The sequence below is a fragment of the Spea bombifrons genome, chromosome 11 (genome assembly GCF_027358695.1).
Source record: "Spea bombifrons isolate aSpeBom1 chromosome 11, aSpeBom1.2.pri, whole genome shotgun sequence".
NCBI classification, from domain to species: Eukaryota; Metazoa; Chordata; class Amphibia; order Anura; family Pelobatidae; genus Spea; species Spea bombifrons.
The window spans coordinates 32505960-32522234 of record NC_071097.1 but is presented as its reverse complement, the minus strand read 5'-3'; the positions used below and the strand labels follow the sequence as shown (position 1 = coordinate 32522234).

General features: G+C 46.1%; 1 protein-coding gene across 3 annotated transcripts; it reads right to left on the bottom strand.

Annotated features, from left to right (window-relative positions):
- Positions 1 to 654: 654 nt before the first annotated feature.
- Positions 655 to 15297, bottom strand: KIF11 (kinesin family member 11). Of its 3 annotated transcripts, none has more exons than XM_053450274.1 (23): positions 15178 to 15297; positions 12988 to 13081; positions 11987 to 12119; positions 10995 to 11092; positions 10162 to 10240; positions 9757 to 9942; positions 9524 to 9648; positions 8981 to 9071; positions 8222 to 8464; positions 7862 to 7957; positions 7256 to 7344; positions 6988 to 7075; positions 6670 to 6858; positions 6112 to 6319; positions 5342 to 5514; positions 4749 to 4874; positions 4351 to 4509; positions 3967 to 4106; positions 2934 to 3213; positions 2436 to 2658; positions 1916 to 2070; positions 1527 to 1637; positions 655 to 1103 (listed from the first exon to the last, which is right to left on the bottom strand). In XM_053450274.1, exons 2-23 carry the CDS (start codon positions 13062 to 13064, stop codon positions 975 to 977), a joined length of 3198 nt encoding a protein of 1065 aa, XP_053306249.1. In that variant the 5' UTR covers positions 13065 to 13081; positions 15178 to 15297; the 3' UTR covers positions 655 to 974. The 3 variants fall into 3 exon arrangements, with proteins under 3 accessions (XP_053306249.1, XP_053306250.1, XP_053306248.1); XM_053450275.1 differs by having other exon boundaries at positions 15130 to 15274; XM_053450273.1 differs by lacking the exon at positions 15178 to 15297 and adding an exon at positions 13338 to 13384.
- Between the last annotated feature and the right edge of the window lie 978 nt (positions 15298 to 16275).

Genomic DNA, 16275 nt, shown 5'->3' with positions numbered 1-16275 from the left:
TTAAGGCCCTTTATGGTTTGCCACTTCCCCACCCCCCAAAAAAAGCTCACCTGTGTTCTCTAAGCCCATAGCCGTTATCCAGGGCCCCATGGATCCCTTCCCCCAGGGGTCCCATGTTAAAGAAGTTCAGCTCTGCTGTGTTACAAGTCCCTACTTTAAAAATAATGCCTCAGTATTCACCAGGGCCAGACTGCGGATAATTTAGCTGCCTTCCGGCACTTTAAGGCCAGTGGCCACCAAATAACATATGTGGGCTATTGGGAAGAAAACAGTCACTCGGCTGGGGTCGTGGTGCCACCCAGTGGTCATACAAAGTACTGCACAAAAAGTTTCAGGCAGGTGCCAAAAATGCTGTGAAGTAAGAACACGTTAATAGTTTACTTTAATCATTTAACAAAATGCAAAATGAGTAAACAGAAGAAAAATCCGGAGAATCATTAGAAATATTTTAATATGAAGGATTTATTATATGGGTTTATTTAGTCCGGACTGAGCTGCAAAACAAAATGCAGAACTGGAGAAGTGAGATCTTCTTTAAAGCAGAAGTGTCAGAAGTCTCCCTTTTGGGGTAACCCTTTTATTTGTAGGCATTATATAGCGTTTACAGGTAACCAGGAGTCTATCTAGAAGAACAGCTCAAATGATCGATATGAAGTTTTATGCATAGCATATTTATTCAGCATTAACGATAAATCAATACATTTGTCACACAATTCTGTTTAAAGGACCATGAAATCAGATGTGCGTTATGTACAAAGTTTTTTTTTTGTGACTTTTGAGAATCAGGCAGACAACATTTTTGAAACGAAAGAACATGAAAATATGTAAAAACGCGCACGGTTAAAATAGTCACACACGTAACATACACCCATATACAAAAAAGAATTTAAAATTGTAAAAAAGACTTCAGACAGACGGCTCCATCCAGCAAATGAATCCACGGAGTATTATACAGAAGGCGCGGGCGATGGGGGTCAATTCTGGACCCTCAGCGGGAGTTTAGATCTGGGAAGAGATTCTCCTCCGTCTTCAACAATTTTTGTTCTTTCCAAAATGCTTGAATTTGACTTGTTTTCCTTTTCTTTTTTAAGAGATTTCTTTTGCTAGAAATAGAGAGAAAAAAAGTTTAATAAAATTCACAAACTTTACACATTACATGTACATCTAAGGATTCTAAATTACGCAATCTTCCCTTGTGGCTTGGTTGGCGCCCGTAATGAATCAAGGCCAATTGGGTCTCAGCCTAGGGTGGCAACCACCCATAGTATATGGACAGAGGGGGTCCCAATTTAACCTCTTGTGAAATCATCAGTAAATACATTTTTTCTGGGTCACAACTTTATAGACTAAAATAATCAAAGTCCTGCAATAGATCATGGGATTCAGTAAGCGGTCGGGTATTAGGACGGTCGTTAATGACGTGTATTACGCTTTGCCCCGTGTAGCCCTCTATTCCGTCTTCCTTGATATAATACATATGTAGACTCCGACCTAGATATCAAGGGACAGGAACGTAAAAGAATTACCTGGAAAAACGGAACGCCGCCATTTTCTTGGCAGGTAACATTGAGGTCGACGCTCGATTTTTCACTGATCATGCTGTCATCTATAATAACCGGCTCGTCCTCCAGCGAATCCTACAGGAGAGTTAAAAAGAGTCAACCAGGACAGTCAAGTCAAATTTTATGGAGCTATATAAAAGATAAAATAATTTTACAAGGAAAAAAAAATAAAAAACACATTTGCTCCCATACAGCTAGTCTAAGGAAATGCATAGATCAAACCATAAGTTTATGAAGTAGTTTGCTGACATTTTGGCCAATGTAAAATGGAGGACTTTACTGTAAGATGCAGATTAAATTCAGACTATAACGTGATCTTGAAAGAGGGGGGGGGGAATACACCAAGCGGGTACCTGATCCACCTGTTCCTCCATAACAGGAGCTATGGAGCCCATGACGTCCTCTAGCTCGTGCTGATTCCTCCTAAACTGCTCCAGGAGTACGTCTCTTGGCTTGGTCTTCACGAGTGAAGATGGATAAGAATACATCCTCCTCTGAGGAGTTGTACCTGTGACATAGAATAGAGAAAAACGGGTTAAAAAACCACTGAAAGGAATTATCTATTTCCTTAAATGTATCTATTCTATAAAAGCAGTATTGATTATCCAGCCGGGTTTCATTTAATTCTCAGGACACAAAGCGATCGTTTCAAAGGAAAGCAAATCCAGCTCGGATTAGTGATCTAGGACAAGGTTTATTTTAGCCAAGAACACAGGCTTTAGCACTAGAAAATGGTGATTTCCACAGCTGCGCACATCCGAGGAGATCCTGAAACCACACACTGGGTGGATTACTTGCCCCAAATTAGAGTAATCTCTGATAAAGCAGGTATTTGGGATCCTGTGAAGCAGTCATTCCCATGAGATTTCCCACCTGTTGGGACATCGCTTCGAAGTTCTTCCTGGAGGTAGGAGTAGACTTTATTGAGCCCGCTCTGCGCCTGCTCATGGAGATCCAGTTTCTGGTCTCCAAGCATCTCCTTGTCGCCATCGACCTTCTCCACCACGCCAGCCAGCTCCTTCTCCTCCGCAGCGTGCTGCTTGCCCATCAGTTCAGTGATCGCCAACACCGATGAACCGCAACGCTCCTCCACGTCCTTAACACGGCGACAAGCAAGAGAAATGTCAATGCCGTGTAAACAAACATTAAGAACACCGGGTAGAACATTTGTAAAGGCTTTAAGTGGCCAGGTAGATTATCGAGCCAAATTAATGTTCTTATCCCAGCCATTTGCAGAATAATTTAATAGTTTAACTGCCCGATATCGGTATTAATGGTGTAGACGTTCCCCCGATTAAACAGGCCGTCTGTTCTTTATAACATTATGGATCTCCCGGAACGTAAACGCAGTACGGTCGGTCCGACGCTCACCTTCTGTAAGCTCTGGGCTTGCGCTTTGCTGGCTTGTAGGTAACACACATGCTGCTGGCCGAGCGAGACCAGTTTATTACCGGCGCTGTCACACCACCGCTCTGTGTCCTGGGATATATCCGTGATGCTGCCGGCGAGCTTTTCACAATGCCGGGAGGATTCCTGCACGGCCCCCGCGTTGGAATCGGCCAGCGTCCTGATCTCTGCCGAGATGCCTTCAGACTGCCCCACAAACTTATCACGATGAGACGACGTGCGTTCAATAACCTCCACAGAGAGCCTGAGACGAGAGTGGATTTTACGCAGAGGTCAGCAAATTATCGGGGAGATCTGATAAATGCAATACTCCTCTAACCGTATTAACGATATTACTCAGCCGTGAGCCCAAATGTATGATTAGCAAGACATTGTCGGTTACAATTAAAATCACATCCCATTAACTGTTTGGATGCTGTTATTGTTCAAAGCTCCCCAGTAGAGGACTGCACTGGGAGGTGGGTCCCGTGGGACACGCCAAAAAACTTGCGGGCGGTCTTGCTGGGGCTGCGGGCGGTCAGGCACTGTACCTGCGGGTCCCGGTAATCCCGCGCAGTCCCGCAAGGCTGCCTTCTTGCTGCTCCCTTACAGCGTCTCCTAGCTTGCTCCGCCCAGGAACAAAACGGAGTCACGTGATGTGACGTCACTTCCTGTGACTCCGCCTTGTTCCTGGGCGGAGCAAGAGAAGAGACGCCGTGAGGGAACAACTCGAGGGCAGCCGCGCGGGGCTGCATGGGAAATCAGGTAAGGAGGCGGGCAGGATTGGCCACAAATGTGGCGGGAGCGGAACACCCACATTGCGGGAGCGGGATTAAAAACCGCGGGAGCGGGATTAAAAAAGTAGTCCCGCGCAGGGCTCTACTCCCCAGTGCGGATCGCACGGCTCACGGTATGAGAAAAGATTTCCAGACAGTTTATATTAAAGGCAGACCGCAGCCCCCAGGTAAAGGGTTTTAATCAGATACTTAACTACAGTTATAGGAAAACAAACACATACCCATCCAGATCTTCACGCAAGGCTCCGACGGAGTTCTGCAGCTTCCCACTTTTTGCCAGAAGCCCAGAGAAGTCCTGATTGGTTTCCATGGCAAATAGATTTAACTGGTTTTGTAAAGACGCAACGAGCTTATTCACTCCCTGGAGGGGAAAGAACACAAACATGGATGCCTTTGTGTTCAATAGCATTTTTTACTAACTAGGATATTTTTACAGGAATGCCCTCTAACGCCATAAGAAGCAGGAACTAAGGCGAGTACCGTATATAATGGACATTGCGCATGGTGAAAAAATGGATTCAGGAAAATAAGTGAAGCCCAAGCGTATTATGGACAACTTTCAAACATAAGTAAAAGTACCACGCAGGGCGAAAGAGCGTGGTTACCTCCGAGTGGCGAGACTGCGCCGTCTGTAACTCGGCTTTCATGCTCTCGGACTCGGCGTGAAGGCTGGACAGCGCCGTGGTGGAGTCCAACCTCAGTTTGTGAAGCATCATGGAGTGTTCGGTGAAAAAGGAACTCATTTCTTGCTTGTGAGAATCAACCTAAAGACAAAAGAAAATTAATATTCGCCACCAAAGTTTGGTAACAATATTTTCTGGACAATTCTCCGCAGACAGGAGCGACGCAGCAGCGTCCCAAGAACCGGCGGAGGAGAGTTTAAGACCGATGGGTCCAACAGCCGTGGTTTTTGCATTAACAGAAGAAAGAAAATAGAGGATAATGTTACATTGACCTGTAGTTTCTGAACATGACAGCCACATGAAGTACATCATTAACTCACCTGGTCAGCTACAGCTGAAAAATTCTGCAAGCAGCGGCTCAAGTGAGAATTTATGTCTAAAACGGAGGCCACCATAGGCAGCAGTTCGGTCTTCAAAGCCTTTTCCAGTCTGGACCGATGATCAGCCTGTCAAGACAAGGCAACAAATCTCAAAGATCCAGAACCTCGGTACCGCGGCATTTTTGGGCAAACGAAAAACGGGAAGGTCTCAGTTTGCCCAACACGGCTGGATACTCCGACAGCTATAGTTATAACAATAAAACAAGCAGCGCGTTGTCTTCTCCTCCATGCCTGGTCATACACGCTATGCAGATTTTGTTTGGCAAGGGGGCATGATCATTATCAGGGCTGCCTTTCTGCTATATGTGCAGCTACCTTACCCCAGTCTACAAAGAGGATCTGAGGAGCCGTGGAAGCCAAGAGGCAATTTATGCGGCTGGTTTTGGCCATCACAATCCTCATTTTATAAAGGGGGCCTTAGAGGGTCTCAGGCAATGAAACGTCCCCGAAAATGCTTGGGAACAAGCGTCTCATTGCCTTCTGTGTCCACGTGAGATGGTCATTTCCCAAAAACACTTCGTGGGCACACTTACCATCAGCTGCTCCAAGTCCTCTTTGGCTTGGGTGGAAAGGGATTCCTGCTTTGATATTTCCTCTATGCTCAGCGCCACCTGCTTCGATACAGTTTCTTGGACAGAAGAGAAGGACGAAGCCACGGTTGAGCTCGTGAGTTTTAAAGCAGCCGAGCTAGCAGAGAGGAGGCCATCTGTAAATGAGACAGACGCTGTTACAGGGAACAATGACGTGACATATAGTATTATTCACCATCAAAACTGAGCGCTATGTACCAAGCTTCCCCAGACATACAGAGACAGCCTCGCTATACAGAACATAGGAGGGATTCTCAACGTAGAGAAATTAACTCAACGCATCAGGCGGAAAAATGAGAATTATAGTTCTGCCCTTCAGACCCTGATTTTATCTTATTTTGTTCCAATAAACATCCTTTATCTGCAGACCTGGAGGCCGTCGTTGTTGGCCATGCAAGGTTAAGCGCGACTTTCCCTAATTAAACACCACACTGAGTCGATTCTTTACAGCAGTACTAATTAAGTCTGTGTTCCTCCATAGATATTCATTAGTCAGAGCGTCTGGCTGTGTGATTAAGACGGAGTCATTCTACCGTTTGCCACAGGCAGTAGGATAAGCAGTCGGGGAGGGGGTGTTTGCCTAGTAGATCACTTATCTTATACCGTAAATAAAAAAACATAGCGCTACCCATTCCTAAAAGTTGGTGCAATGATACCCCAAGTGCCCTGCCGGTGCAGTTTGTGTCCTGCGTATAACTGGGGGGATTCCTTACTGATAGTGGAGGAGTAGAAGTCCAGCATGTCCTGCTGCTTGACGCTAAACTCATCCACGGACTTTTGGATCCCGTTGAACATTTTATCCATCTGGTCGGCAAACGTTTGGTGGACCTGGGCATTGTGCTGGTCCACGGCCTTCTTGCGATCCAGCTTCTCGTGCAGACCAGACACATCTCTGGTTGTTTCTTGAACCGTGCTCAGTAACTAAAGATAGGAAGAAAGGAGTAAAGAGCAGGACTGTTACTTGCGATGGCCGGCTCAGAGCACAGATAAAGCCGGTACTTTCTATTTTCAGGCATTTTCTTTAAAAGACTTATTCCTCTCCCATCCTGGATGCTATTATATTCATGTTCTGATTCTTGCTTTGCCAGATGGCACATCGTTTTCATGCACAATTACTTCATTTAAAATGACATGGGATAACAGTTTAGTAAGGAGTCATTGCCATTTGCTGCCAGGCATCAGAGAATCGCACGTGTAATTCCTACGATATAGGAAACATAAGTCGGCAGTAGCGCAGCAGACGCGGCCACACGCAGAAGGCTCGTGGCTACCTTATTCGCTTTGCTGTGCAGCTCCTTCTCCGTGTTCTCGAGGACGGACACCACGAACGCCTCCCGCGCCAGCTGCAGCTTGGACTCTTGCAGGTTGCGGTTAGTTTCGTCGAGCGCCTTCTCTTTATGCTGCAGAGCCGTGGTGTACTCTTCCAGCTCCTTCTTACTGTCTGCAAAGAGCTCCGTTACCTGCCAAATACAACGAGCCGGTTCAGTTACGTCAACCCGAGCTGCGCCCGATCAACCGAGATACGAACCGGGCCAAGCAACGATATGATTACGCCGCTTAGTTATCTTATGGCGGTAGAAGGTGCTTACTCTCTTCAGCTCCTCTTCCATAGCTGCGATTTTGTCTGTGAATTCCGTAATCTGCTCTTCTTGGCACGAGAGTTTCCCCTGCATTTGTCTGAAAAAACAAAACAAGGGTTGAGACGGACTGATCCCTTCCAAGGGTAATGTCGGGGGGGAAATAGCGTATTCTATGCACTGGGACCAAAGCAAATATACGTTTTAGAAAATCCCTGGTCGGCTGCGTCAGGCCACAGATCACCTGTTCGCAAGCAACACGTAGGCCTGCGGAACTTACTCGTAGTTTTCCATTGAGAGATAGACCCCGTTCTTTTCCCTGGCCGCAGCCAAGTCTTTCTTCAGCCGTTCGATCTCTTCTGTGTACTCCTACAAACATAGATCAGATATTAACAACTAAACATAGAACGTGAAAAAAACGCAGATAAACATACAGCGCAAACGCACATAAACCAGAAAAATAAAACAAATCCTCAGCAGTTCACAAGAATTATTTTGGCCCAAGCAACATGACAGCATAGGGCTCATGGAAGTATTTTGAGTCAACCAAAGCTAAATAACCCCAGCATTGGGCAGCAGCAGCAGCAGCACAGGACTGTGGCTTCTCACACCGGAGGGCTAAACGCTCCTGAAATGTCCCAGTTGTTATAAGACAAAAGCTTCTGTTGTGGAAAGCCTCGCTAGAAGTTAAACTTTTTCACGCCTTGCCTCCTTGTGCAAAAAAGAATCCTTTTTTTTGCCTTGGTTTCCCAAAATGGCAGATCTTGGGGCTAGTTATCCCTCACTGATAAAGAAATCGCACATGAGATGCACTCCGTGGGTCTATTAACAGATCAGTAACCGTAATTAAGATATAGCAGGGGTGTAAAGTTCCAGCTGAATTTACCTTAATCAGTGCCCGCTTGGTCAGTTTCTGATTAACTTCGGGCTTATTCATTATATTCTTCGCTCTGTGGGCATATTCCAGAGTGCTCACGGTCTCCTGCAAAGACAAGGAATTATGGGCAAAATCTAATCATTTCAGCATCGGACATATCCATGGCGAACATCAAGCTTTGGGATCCAGACAAACGTCTAACATTATCTAAAAGCAGCCATCGTATGAAAATAAAAGGCATTGATGCATTCGGGATAAAACAAGCCGTAGGAGACAAAACGGCATGGAACGCTATTAAAAAAAAAAAGAAACAAGACAAAAAGGAACAAGGAAGAGCAGCGAGGGTTAAAAACAAAAAAGCGTTCCAACCTCTAGGTTGATGGACGCTGGAGAAACCGTGGCAATGATGGAGGTTTTCGTTCTGCCTCCAAGAGAGTCCTGTAGGATCCTCGTGAGTTTGGATTCTCGGTATGGAATATGCGGCGCTCTCTCCACCAGAGCGGTGATCACCCTGCCCAAAGTCAGCAGGGACTGGTTGATGTTTCCAGCCTCGCGGGCTCTCTTGTCTACAGCTCCGGAACGGCCGATGTTTTCACTGCCGGCCAAATCAACCTGAGGACAGCAGAGAGGATGACATGTTAAGTACGGACGCGTCAGAGTGTTCTAGGAGACGAAGACATCCGCCATAGAACGTTCCAGAATTTAGAATATATGGTGCATGGCTCGATAAACCATTGTGATTTGGGGCACGTTGCCTTATCACCAGTAGTAGGACTCGGCCCTCAAACTACAAGCCCTATGAACTTCAGCTTGCAACGGGACAAAAGTTGAAATCCTTATGGGTACCTTGTGTCCCTCCCATAGAGACCCCAAAAACATTCTGCATTAGAAATTAGAGGTCAACGCAACAGTATTAACAAAAGTAAGCAAAATATTTTCTTCTAAACCAAACAATATTTAGTCCTCATAACGGTCAAGGAATTCATAATATGTTCTCGACCAAGAGGTGAGGTTAATGGCGACCTCCTTCCATCAAGACCAGGCAGATTATAGAGCAATACCTGAACATGTACCCTAAAACTAAAAGGTTAGTTTTATAGAAGGACCCCCGAGCTCAAGAAGTCTTACCAAATTCAGCTTTCCGATCTTAACAAGCTCTTCACCATCCACTGTCGTCTCCTTCATGTGGATTGTGACGGAAAATACAGAGTGAGAACGGCTGCAGAGAGTAAAAGTGTGATATAAATGGAATATTCCGAAACAGACAGATACGTCCAGAAAGCACGAGGTCTGTGGGCTCTATACCATTACCATGACGCCCACCCCCCCCATGCCAATCCACCCAGGACCAGCAAGTTCAACCCTTCCGGCTTTTAATCAGACTTTCCTTTGGACCAACAAGCTCTAAAATGTTAATTCCATCACATAATCTACATTATTTACATTATATTGAATAGCCCCACCTGCATGCACAGTGATACATCAGACCTCAATCATTTTAGATTAAAGCGGGGGGGGCTGTCACGTCTGAGATAAAGAGATATATATATATAAGATGAGAATAATAATAATAATAATAATAATAATAATAATAATAATAGAGGAACCGCCTCTTCGTAAACCAACAGAAATAAGAAACCATTGAAAAGAAAAGAAAAAGCGTTCATTTACCTGGAATACGCGTTCATCAGGGTCGACGCGGTTGTCCGCTTGGCGGCTCCTCTTTCTAAGATGTGATAAACCTCATCCTTGTTGTGGACGGTAACCTCCTCCAGACCTTTGATAATAACTCCTCTCTGCCCCCCCAAGAAAAAAAAATGTTTTAACCATAAAACTCCAAGACGCAGAGCAGACATACAGACTTAAACATCGACCCGGAGACCTGCGCGGTGATCCGGACAAACCTTATTCCGAGGGTCATCAAACATTTGCAGCCTCTCGCCAACATCAGGAGACGGGCTCAGCAGATCAAACAGCTCTTCGTTGTAAATCTCCAGCAAGGAGACCTTTACGGAAAACTCCGTGCCGTTCTCGGACAGCTTCTCGAAGATTTGATGCAGAGTCCGGGGGATTATCCCAGCGAGAGGATCCTGAAAGCAACAGAGCAGGTTACAGAGGACTGAGCTGCTGTAAGATCTCTCGGTTCTCCGAGCAGCTGAGATCATACATTTCCAGAAAACGGCATCAATTTAAAAGCCATTTACCACCTTTCCATCCGTTTAACCCCTTGGTAGCCATAACATCTGCATAAATAGAGGCTTTTACAACAACCAAATTTAAAAAAAAAAAAAAATACAGCAATCACAAACCTGTTCCCAGGTAAACTCTCCATCTGGTGATCTCTCCCCCTCCATAGTAAAGGTTTTCCCGGTGCCGGTCTGCCCGTACCTAAAGCCGAAGATAATAAATCGGTCTTTATGGGCACAGATGGCACATTTTACTACACACAGAACTAACGTAAAAAGCAAAAACAAAGGACCCCATGGACTGAAGTTACTTAAATGTACTGATTCATAGATGACAAAGGAAGGGATTCTTTACAGTGAGGGCAATAAAGGTATGGAATTCACTGCCAAGGGAGGTGGTTCTATCAGATACACGAGATGCCTTAAAAAGGGGGTCTGTGTATTTTATTTAGGAAGGCGTGACATACAGGGCTATCAATAGAACAACATTAATATTTTAGAGCTTCTTGATCCAAGGAGAAAAGATTGCCTTTTGGAGTCAAGAAGGAATTTTTCCCCCGATGGCAGAATTGGAAGTAGCTTTTTTGGGCTCGAGTCTTTTTTCAACCTTATGTACTATGTAACTCTTCCTAGGTAATCGTGCTCCTTTACACCAAAGGCATCTTGAGTTCTGGAAATCCATTTGGATCTCAGATGACTGTCGGGAAGCAGACAGACCGCCAGTAGAAATACGCCGACCCAGTTACACAAGGAATTGTGGTATTTTTAATCAAACCGGAGTAACTAATAACTGGAAGTCCGTACATTATCCTAACAGGATGAGAAATGCCGGAGAAGACCACCAGAGCAGGGCTTCTCAGCGTTTGACTTGTGAAGCCTGGCAAGGTCCCCCAACTTCATCTGTTCACAAGGTCCAAAAATTCTAACGTTCACCTGTTGATGTGGATCTTACTTACGCAAAGACGGTGCAGTTGTAGCCCAAGATGACCTCGTCCAAGATAGGGCAGACGACGCTCCGGTAAACTTCGATTTGTTTAGCGGCCGGGCCAAAGACCTGCAAAAACAGCAAATGTTTTCTACACAACTCCTTTGGTGGGTTTAACGACTAGAATAAGAAACGGTGTCTCCGTCCCGGGGGCCGCGGACTACGCCTTCCAAACGTTTGAGAGATCATGGAATCACCAAGCGGACCCGATCAAGGGCCACCAGCTCTGTTCTTCAGAGACACCTTATATCGTATTTAAACAGTTTTTATGGAGTATTAACCAAAAAGTGAGCTTTTAGAATCATCTTTACCTAACTTTAAAGGGAAGGCCGCGTATCTACGACTTAGTCCGGCATTTTGGACGAAGTGCATCAGAAGTAACCGGCAGCCGGCTGAGAGACTTCGGCTTTGCGTCTCCTGGCGCTATATGTCTTGGATTTTAAATTTAATTAAAACGTTATTTGCTTTTTGGGGAGTTTTTCTGCCTACGGATGGTCAGGCTCACTGCATTTTTTTTGCACATCAGGTAAAGTGATTTTCACGCCAGTTTAGGATTTTTTTCTATTTATTCGCAATAAGGGAGACTAGTTACTGGTTAACGAGCCTGGAGCTAGAGGCACAAGGCTTTTTTGGGGGTTTAAACAACTACTTTGCACAGAACGGTACAGAAAGTGTCACTCTGTACGGTCCGGAGTGGCCCATAGCAGATCAAGGGACAAACAAAGCATGCTAGTGCTTTCTCCATAGCCCACGGACATTACACGCGTGTCCCACTTCCCGTGCTTCTGGGCAGCCGTGATCCAGGCTTTTCATGCTTATCCGTTAAAAAGTAAATGGAGTGAAACGTAACTAAAACCCCTGAAAATTTAGTCAAAAATGACAAGTGGGGAGAAAAACAAGAAAGGGTCAGAAGAATCTTTACTAAACTCTTCCTAACTCGTGTTACGTGTAAAGCGGTGTTACCATGTCAAACGTATAGTTCTTCTTCCCCAGTTTGTCGTTAATTCCCCCCGTCCGGACAGACACCTCTCTCCTCTGAGGCTCGCACTCCAGCACGGAGTGAGAGCTCGCCTTCCGCTCCATTAAGTTGAAGGGTCTGTTGGGAGAAAGAAAGAGCTGCAGTCAGCCGACCTCGATGAATCCGAGCGGAAAGTCAGGATAGTTTGGTTTGTGACAGCGCCAGACCGGGACCCAGCCGCAAACGCATGGAACGGAGTCGCTACGGATGTTGCCCCACCAAGTCGTTCTTTTGGGGTAACACCGGGCTCGTGGTGGGTCACCGTCAGAGGTGGTTACGGAGACGGAGCTCATTTGGGAAACCTGGATTTATTACCCATCCTTAGAACCGGGGTTTACCCAGCCATAGCGATGGAACTATTCCCGGGGACATTTCCAACACCGGTCACTCAGGGTGCCAACTACGGGTCAAGTTGCTTTTTGGAACACAAAATCCTCGGACCCTGAGCTCTCTATCGGTACCTCAGGATTGGCACCGCTCCCTCGAGATCACCCAGAAATAGTCGGGTGGGCATAGAAGTGCATGGAGGCGCCGGGCTGTCTGGTAGTTGGTGGGAGTATGTTGTGTATAAATATCTGAGCTGCTCCACCTGGTTCTGCTTCCACCCTGCGCTAAATCTCGACTAGTGCTTGGGTGATCAAAGGGTTAATCCCTTGAGCAATTGAGCGTGCAGCGGAAAGGATGATCTCCATGGCGGAGCTACTGAGTCGGTGCACGGGTCTCGGTCACATGACTGAGGACAGGTTACTGCGCCGTTACAGACAGGACCCTCCAGTGGAACGATCCCACCCAGGGCATCAAATTGGGGCCCTTGTGGCCCAGTTGCAACCATGGGGCAGGGAACGGGGCTGTGCATGTCTGATATCGGCCCCTACACATTCTTGCCGGAATGTTATTCTGATATCGGTATAATAAAGTCAAGCAGTGGTTACATGGCGCCGCCTACCTGCATCTCACCACAACCTGGATGTTTTTCCCTTTGTCGTCTTTCTTACTGGACATGGTGGACGTTTGGGTAGCCATCGCCGCTCCGATGTGACCTGCAACGGAAGACGGAAATCAATTATTAATACGAATGAACTATACAGAGGGCCGTTCCATCGGAAAGATCAGCAACTCCTTTAACATCTTACGACAGAGAAGACTCGGTCACCACCCCCCCCCGCTCAATATTCAAGAAAAACCTCAAAAGTGACCTATTCAGAGACTCGTACAACCTATTTGGCTCTAACTGATCTACCAACACCCATCCACGGCACTCTCTCCTCTTTCTCTATTTCTTACGCGTCCCCTCACCCCACTCCATCTAGATTGTAAGCCTGCGAGCCGAGCTCTCTGCCAGTTCTAATGTACAGATTGTAAGAAGCGCTGCGGACGTTTTCTGCGAGATGTAAATGTAAGATGTGAAGTCTAGCGATATGTTTTATTTCGATGATATGGGGGGGGGGGTTACATTTTTTCCATTAGATTTTATATAAATACAGGTTTTCTGTCTCCGGTATTACGGGGGAAACGCAGTTTATTAGCGAGGGGAGCGTTCTGCCTTACACTGCCTGCCTTGTTCAGCCGTCACATCTATACATTCCTGACATGTAATCGGAGTAACGTATACATGAAAGAGCCAATCAGATTGCAGCCCAGTGGCCGGCCCACCCCAGCCAAATAAATGCGTGGGGGGGGGTCAGTAATAACAGAGCGAGGAGCGCTGCAGCTTCACACATCGCAAGCTTTTCAATAACTTTCTGACAACACGCTTTGTAAAAGTTACGGTGGCCAGCAGTATATAATAAAGTGATTGATCTACATAGCACCGTCATATACCAGAGCGCTGTACAACGGGTAAACAGGACATCATTGGAACGTGGTCCTGTCCTGAAGAGCTTGTAATCTGTTGCCATTTATTAAACACGCTCTAAATCGGGGGTCTCCTGGCCCTCCAGCTGCTGCAGGACTACATCTCCCAGAATGCCAGGAGGCTGGCAAGGGAGTCTGGGAGATGTAGTCAGGACCCCTGCTCTCTATCCAGATTCTTATGTGTTGACTACTTACGCTCTGCTGTGGCTATTGTATAGCGCTGTGGAATAGGATGGCGCTATATAGCGATTATATAGCGTGCAGCAGAGGGAGAGATCCCTTCTCCCCGCTACATCAGACAAAAAGAGCAAGTTTAAGGAGATAAATCTGGGTGAACATTAAACCTCCGCCGTATAACTAATTTTATCATATAAGAGATCAGAGAATGAGGGATATAAGGGATTAATATAAACTGTCACCGTACATCTATAACGCATCGGCTCACGGTGGGCTACACTTTGTTAACCCCTTCAGATGCAGAATTAAGTAACGAGGGGGTTATTCCAAGGCCAAGTTCTAAAGGAAGACCAACTATGGAAACCAACAGAATGTTCCGTATCCAGCATACGGCGCGAGAATTCACTGTATACATCGTAACGTATAGAGGGGTAACACCACGGTGCCGACATTCATCTAACATATGCCCATCCCATGCAAGTTTAAATTCCCTTAGTGTTTTAACCTCTACCAGTTCTGCTGGGAGGCTGTTCCCCTTATCTACCACTCTCTCAGTAAAGTGAAACCGTTTTACACTCCATCTAAGCCTCTGGCTCTCCTCCTGTACAGTTAAATTATGTATTTAAAGGTCTCCTGATTCTAATAAGACCCACTGGAGTAGTACACACGTTGGGTCACACAGGCGTTGGTACCCCACCCGAATTTTATGCTGAAAACATTTTAACAAAATGTGCGAAAACGTAACGTTTTTAAATCGATCAATTTTTTTTTTTTTTAAATAAATTATTTACAAATCAAACAAAAAAAAAAAACCGGACATGCCACAAAGGATGCATTTCAGATAACGGGGACGGTAGGTAGGCGGGGAATGGCACAGGCTGAACGTGTTTTGACTATATAAACCTCCGCTATGGCTGAGGGTGCCGAGAGTGACAGTTCTCCAGTCAAAGTATATACACATAGGTGTAAAGCGCGCACACACACCGTGACCCGGTAACGGAGAGCCACAATACACAGAAAAGCCCCCAACCCCCCCCGCTCCGATACAAATAATTACCCCCTCAGCAAGCGCAGGCCTCGGCTGTTTCCTACCCCCGGGTCTCACCTTCCGATCCCGATCACAGATGCCGCCTGCTCGCGTGCGGAGCGTTACTTACACAGCCTCTCCGCTTCGGCCACAGTTTGAAAATTGCGCTTCCGATCCGCGCGGCCAATCACGGCGCGGCGGATGACAACTAAACGCGGATTGGCCCAGCGGACACAAAGCCTAGTGCGGATTGGCTGTTAGGATGACACCTGAGGCGGGATTGGCCAAAGGCCTTTCGACACAGTTTTTTAAACTCGTCGTTCACATGCTGCTGTTTAGGGGACGTCACGAACCGGGCCGCTCTAACAGGAAGTGCGAAATCACACAAGTGTCCGTCCGCTACACGGTGAACGGAGAGCCTGGGAACATAAGACATAATCCACTTAAAGAAGAGACTTCTGAGGTTTTGTGACAGTACATATTGTTCTATGTAGGACCAATAAAAAGCATTCCATTCGACTAAGGACTCCATCCTGTACATGAGAAGGGAGCCTTTATCAACTTTCATCTATCAATTCCAGGAGTCTGTATGCGTGAAAAAATATATCTATATTATCGTATAAGTTCGTCACACCCTTTGAATGTAAGGACTGTAAGAAGCGCTGCGTATGTTGTTGGCGCCATATAAATAAAATATTATATGTGTATATACATATATATAGATTGTAAGCTCTTTGAGCAGAGCCCTTCTCACCTGTTGTTTCTGTAAGTCAAATTGTTATGTTATATACTACTTGTCCTGTCTACCCATTGTACAGCGCTATGGAATATAATGGCGCTATATAAATAAAAATATATAAATGTCCACAGAGCTCCTGTAATAATTACAAATAAAGATTATTTAAAAAAAAAAAGCAGAATAATCTTTGGTAGGAAAGGGTCCCCCTTGCAAATGGATAGAGGGGATTCTGCAGCATCCCCCCCCCATATGGATTTAACCCTTTACCCTCTCCCAGCTATTTGCAGTGCAGGGCGTGGGGGACATGCGCCAACAGGGCTCTCATGGACCGCGATGGGAACGCTTTCCTGCAGCTGATTGGCTGCTGCGGTCGGTTCGTGGCAAGGATCGCTGGACCACGTTGGAGGGGGTCTTTCCTTCCACGTCAGGTAAGTTCT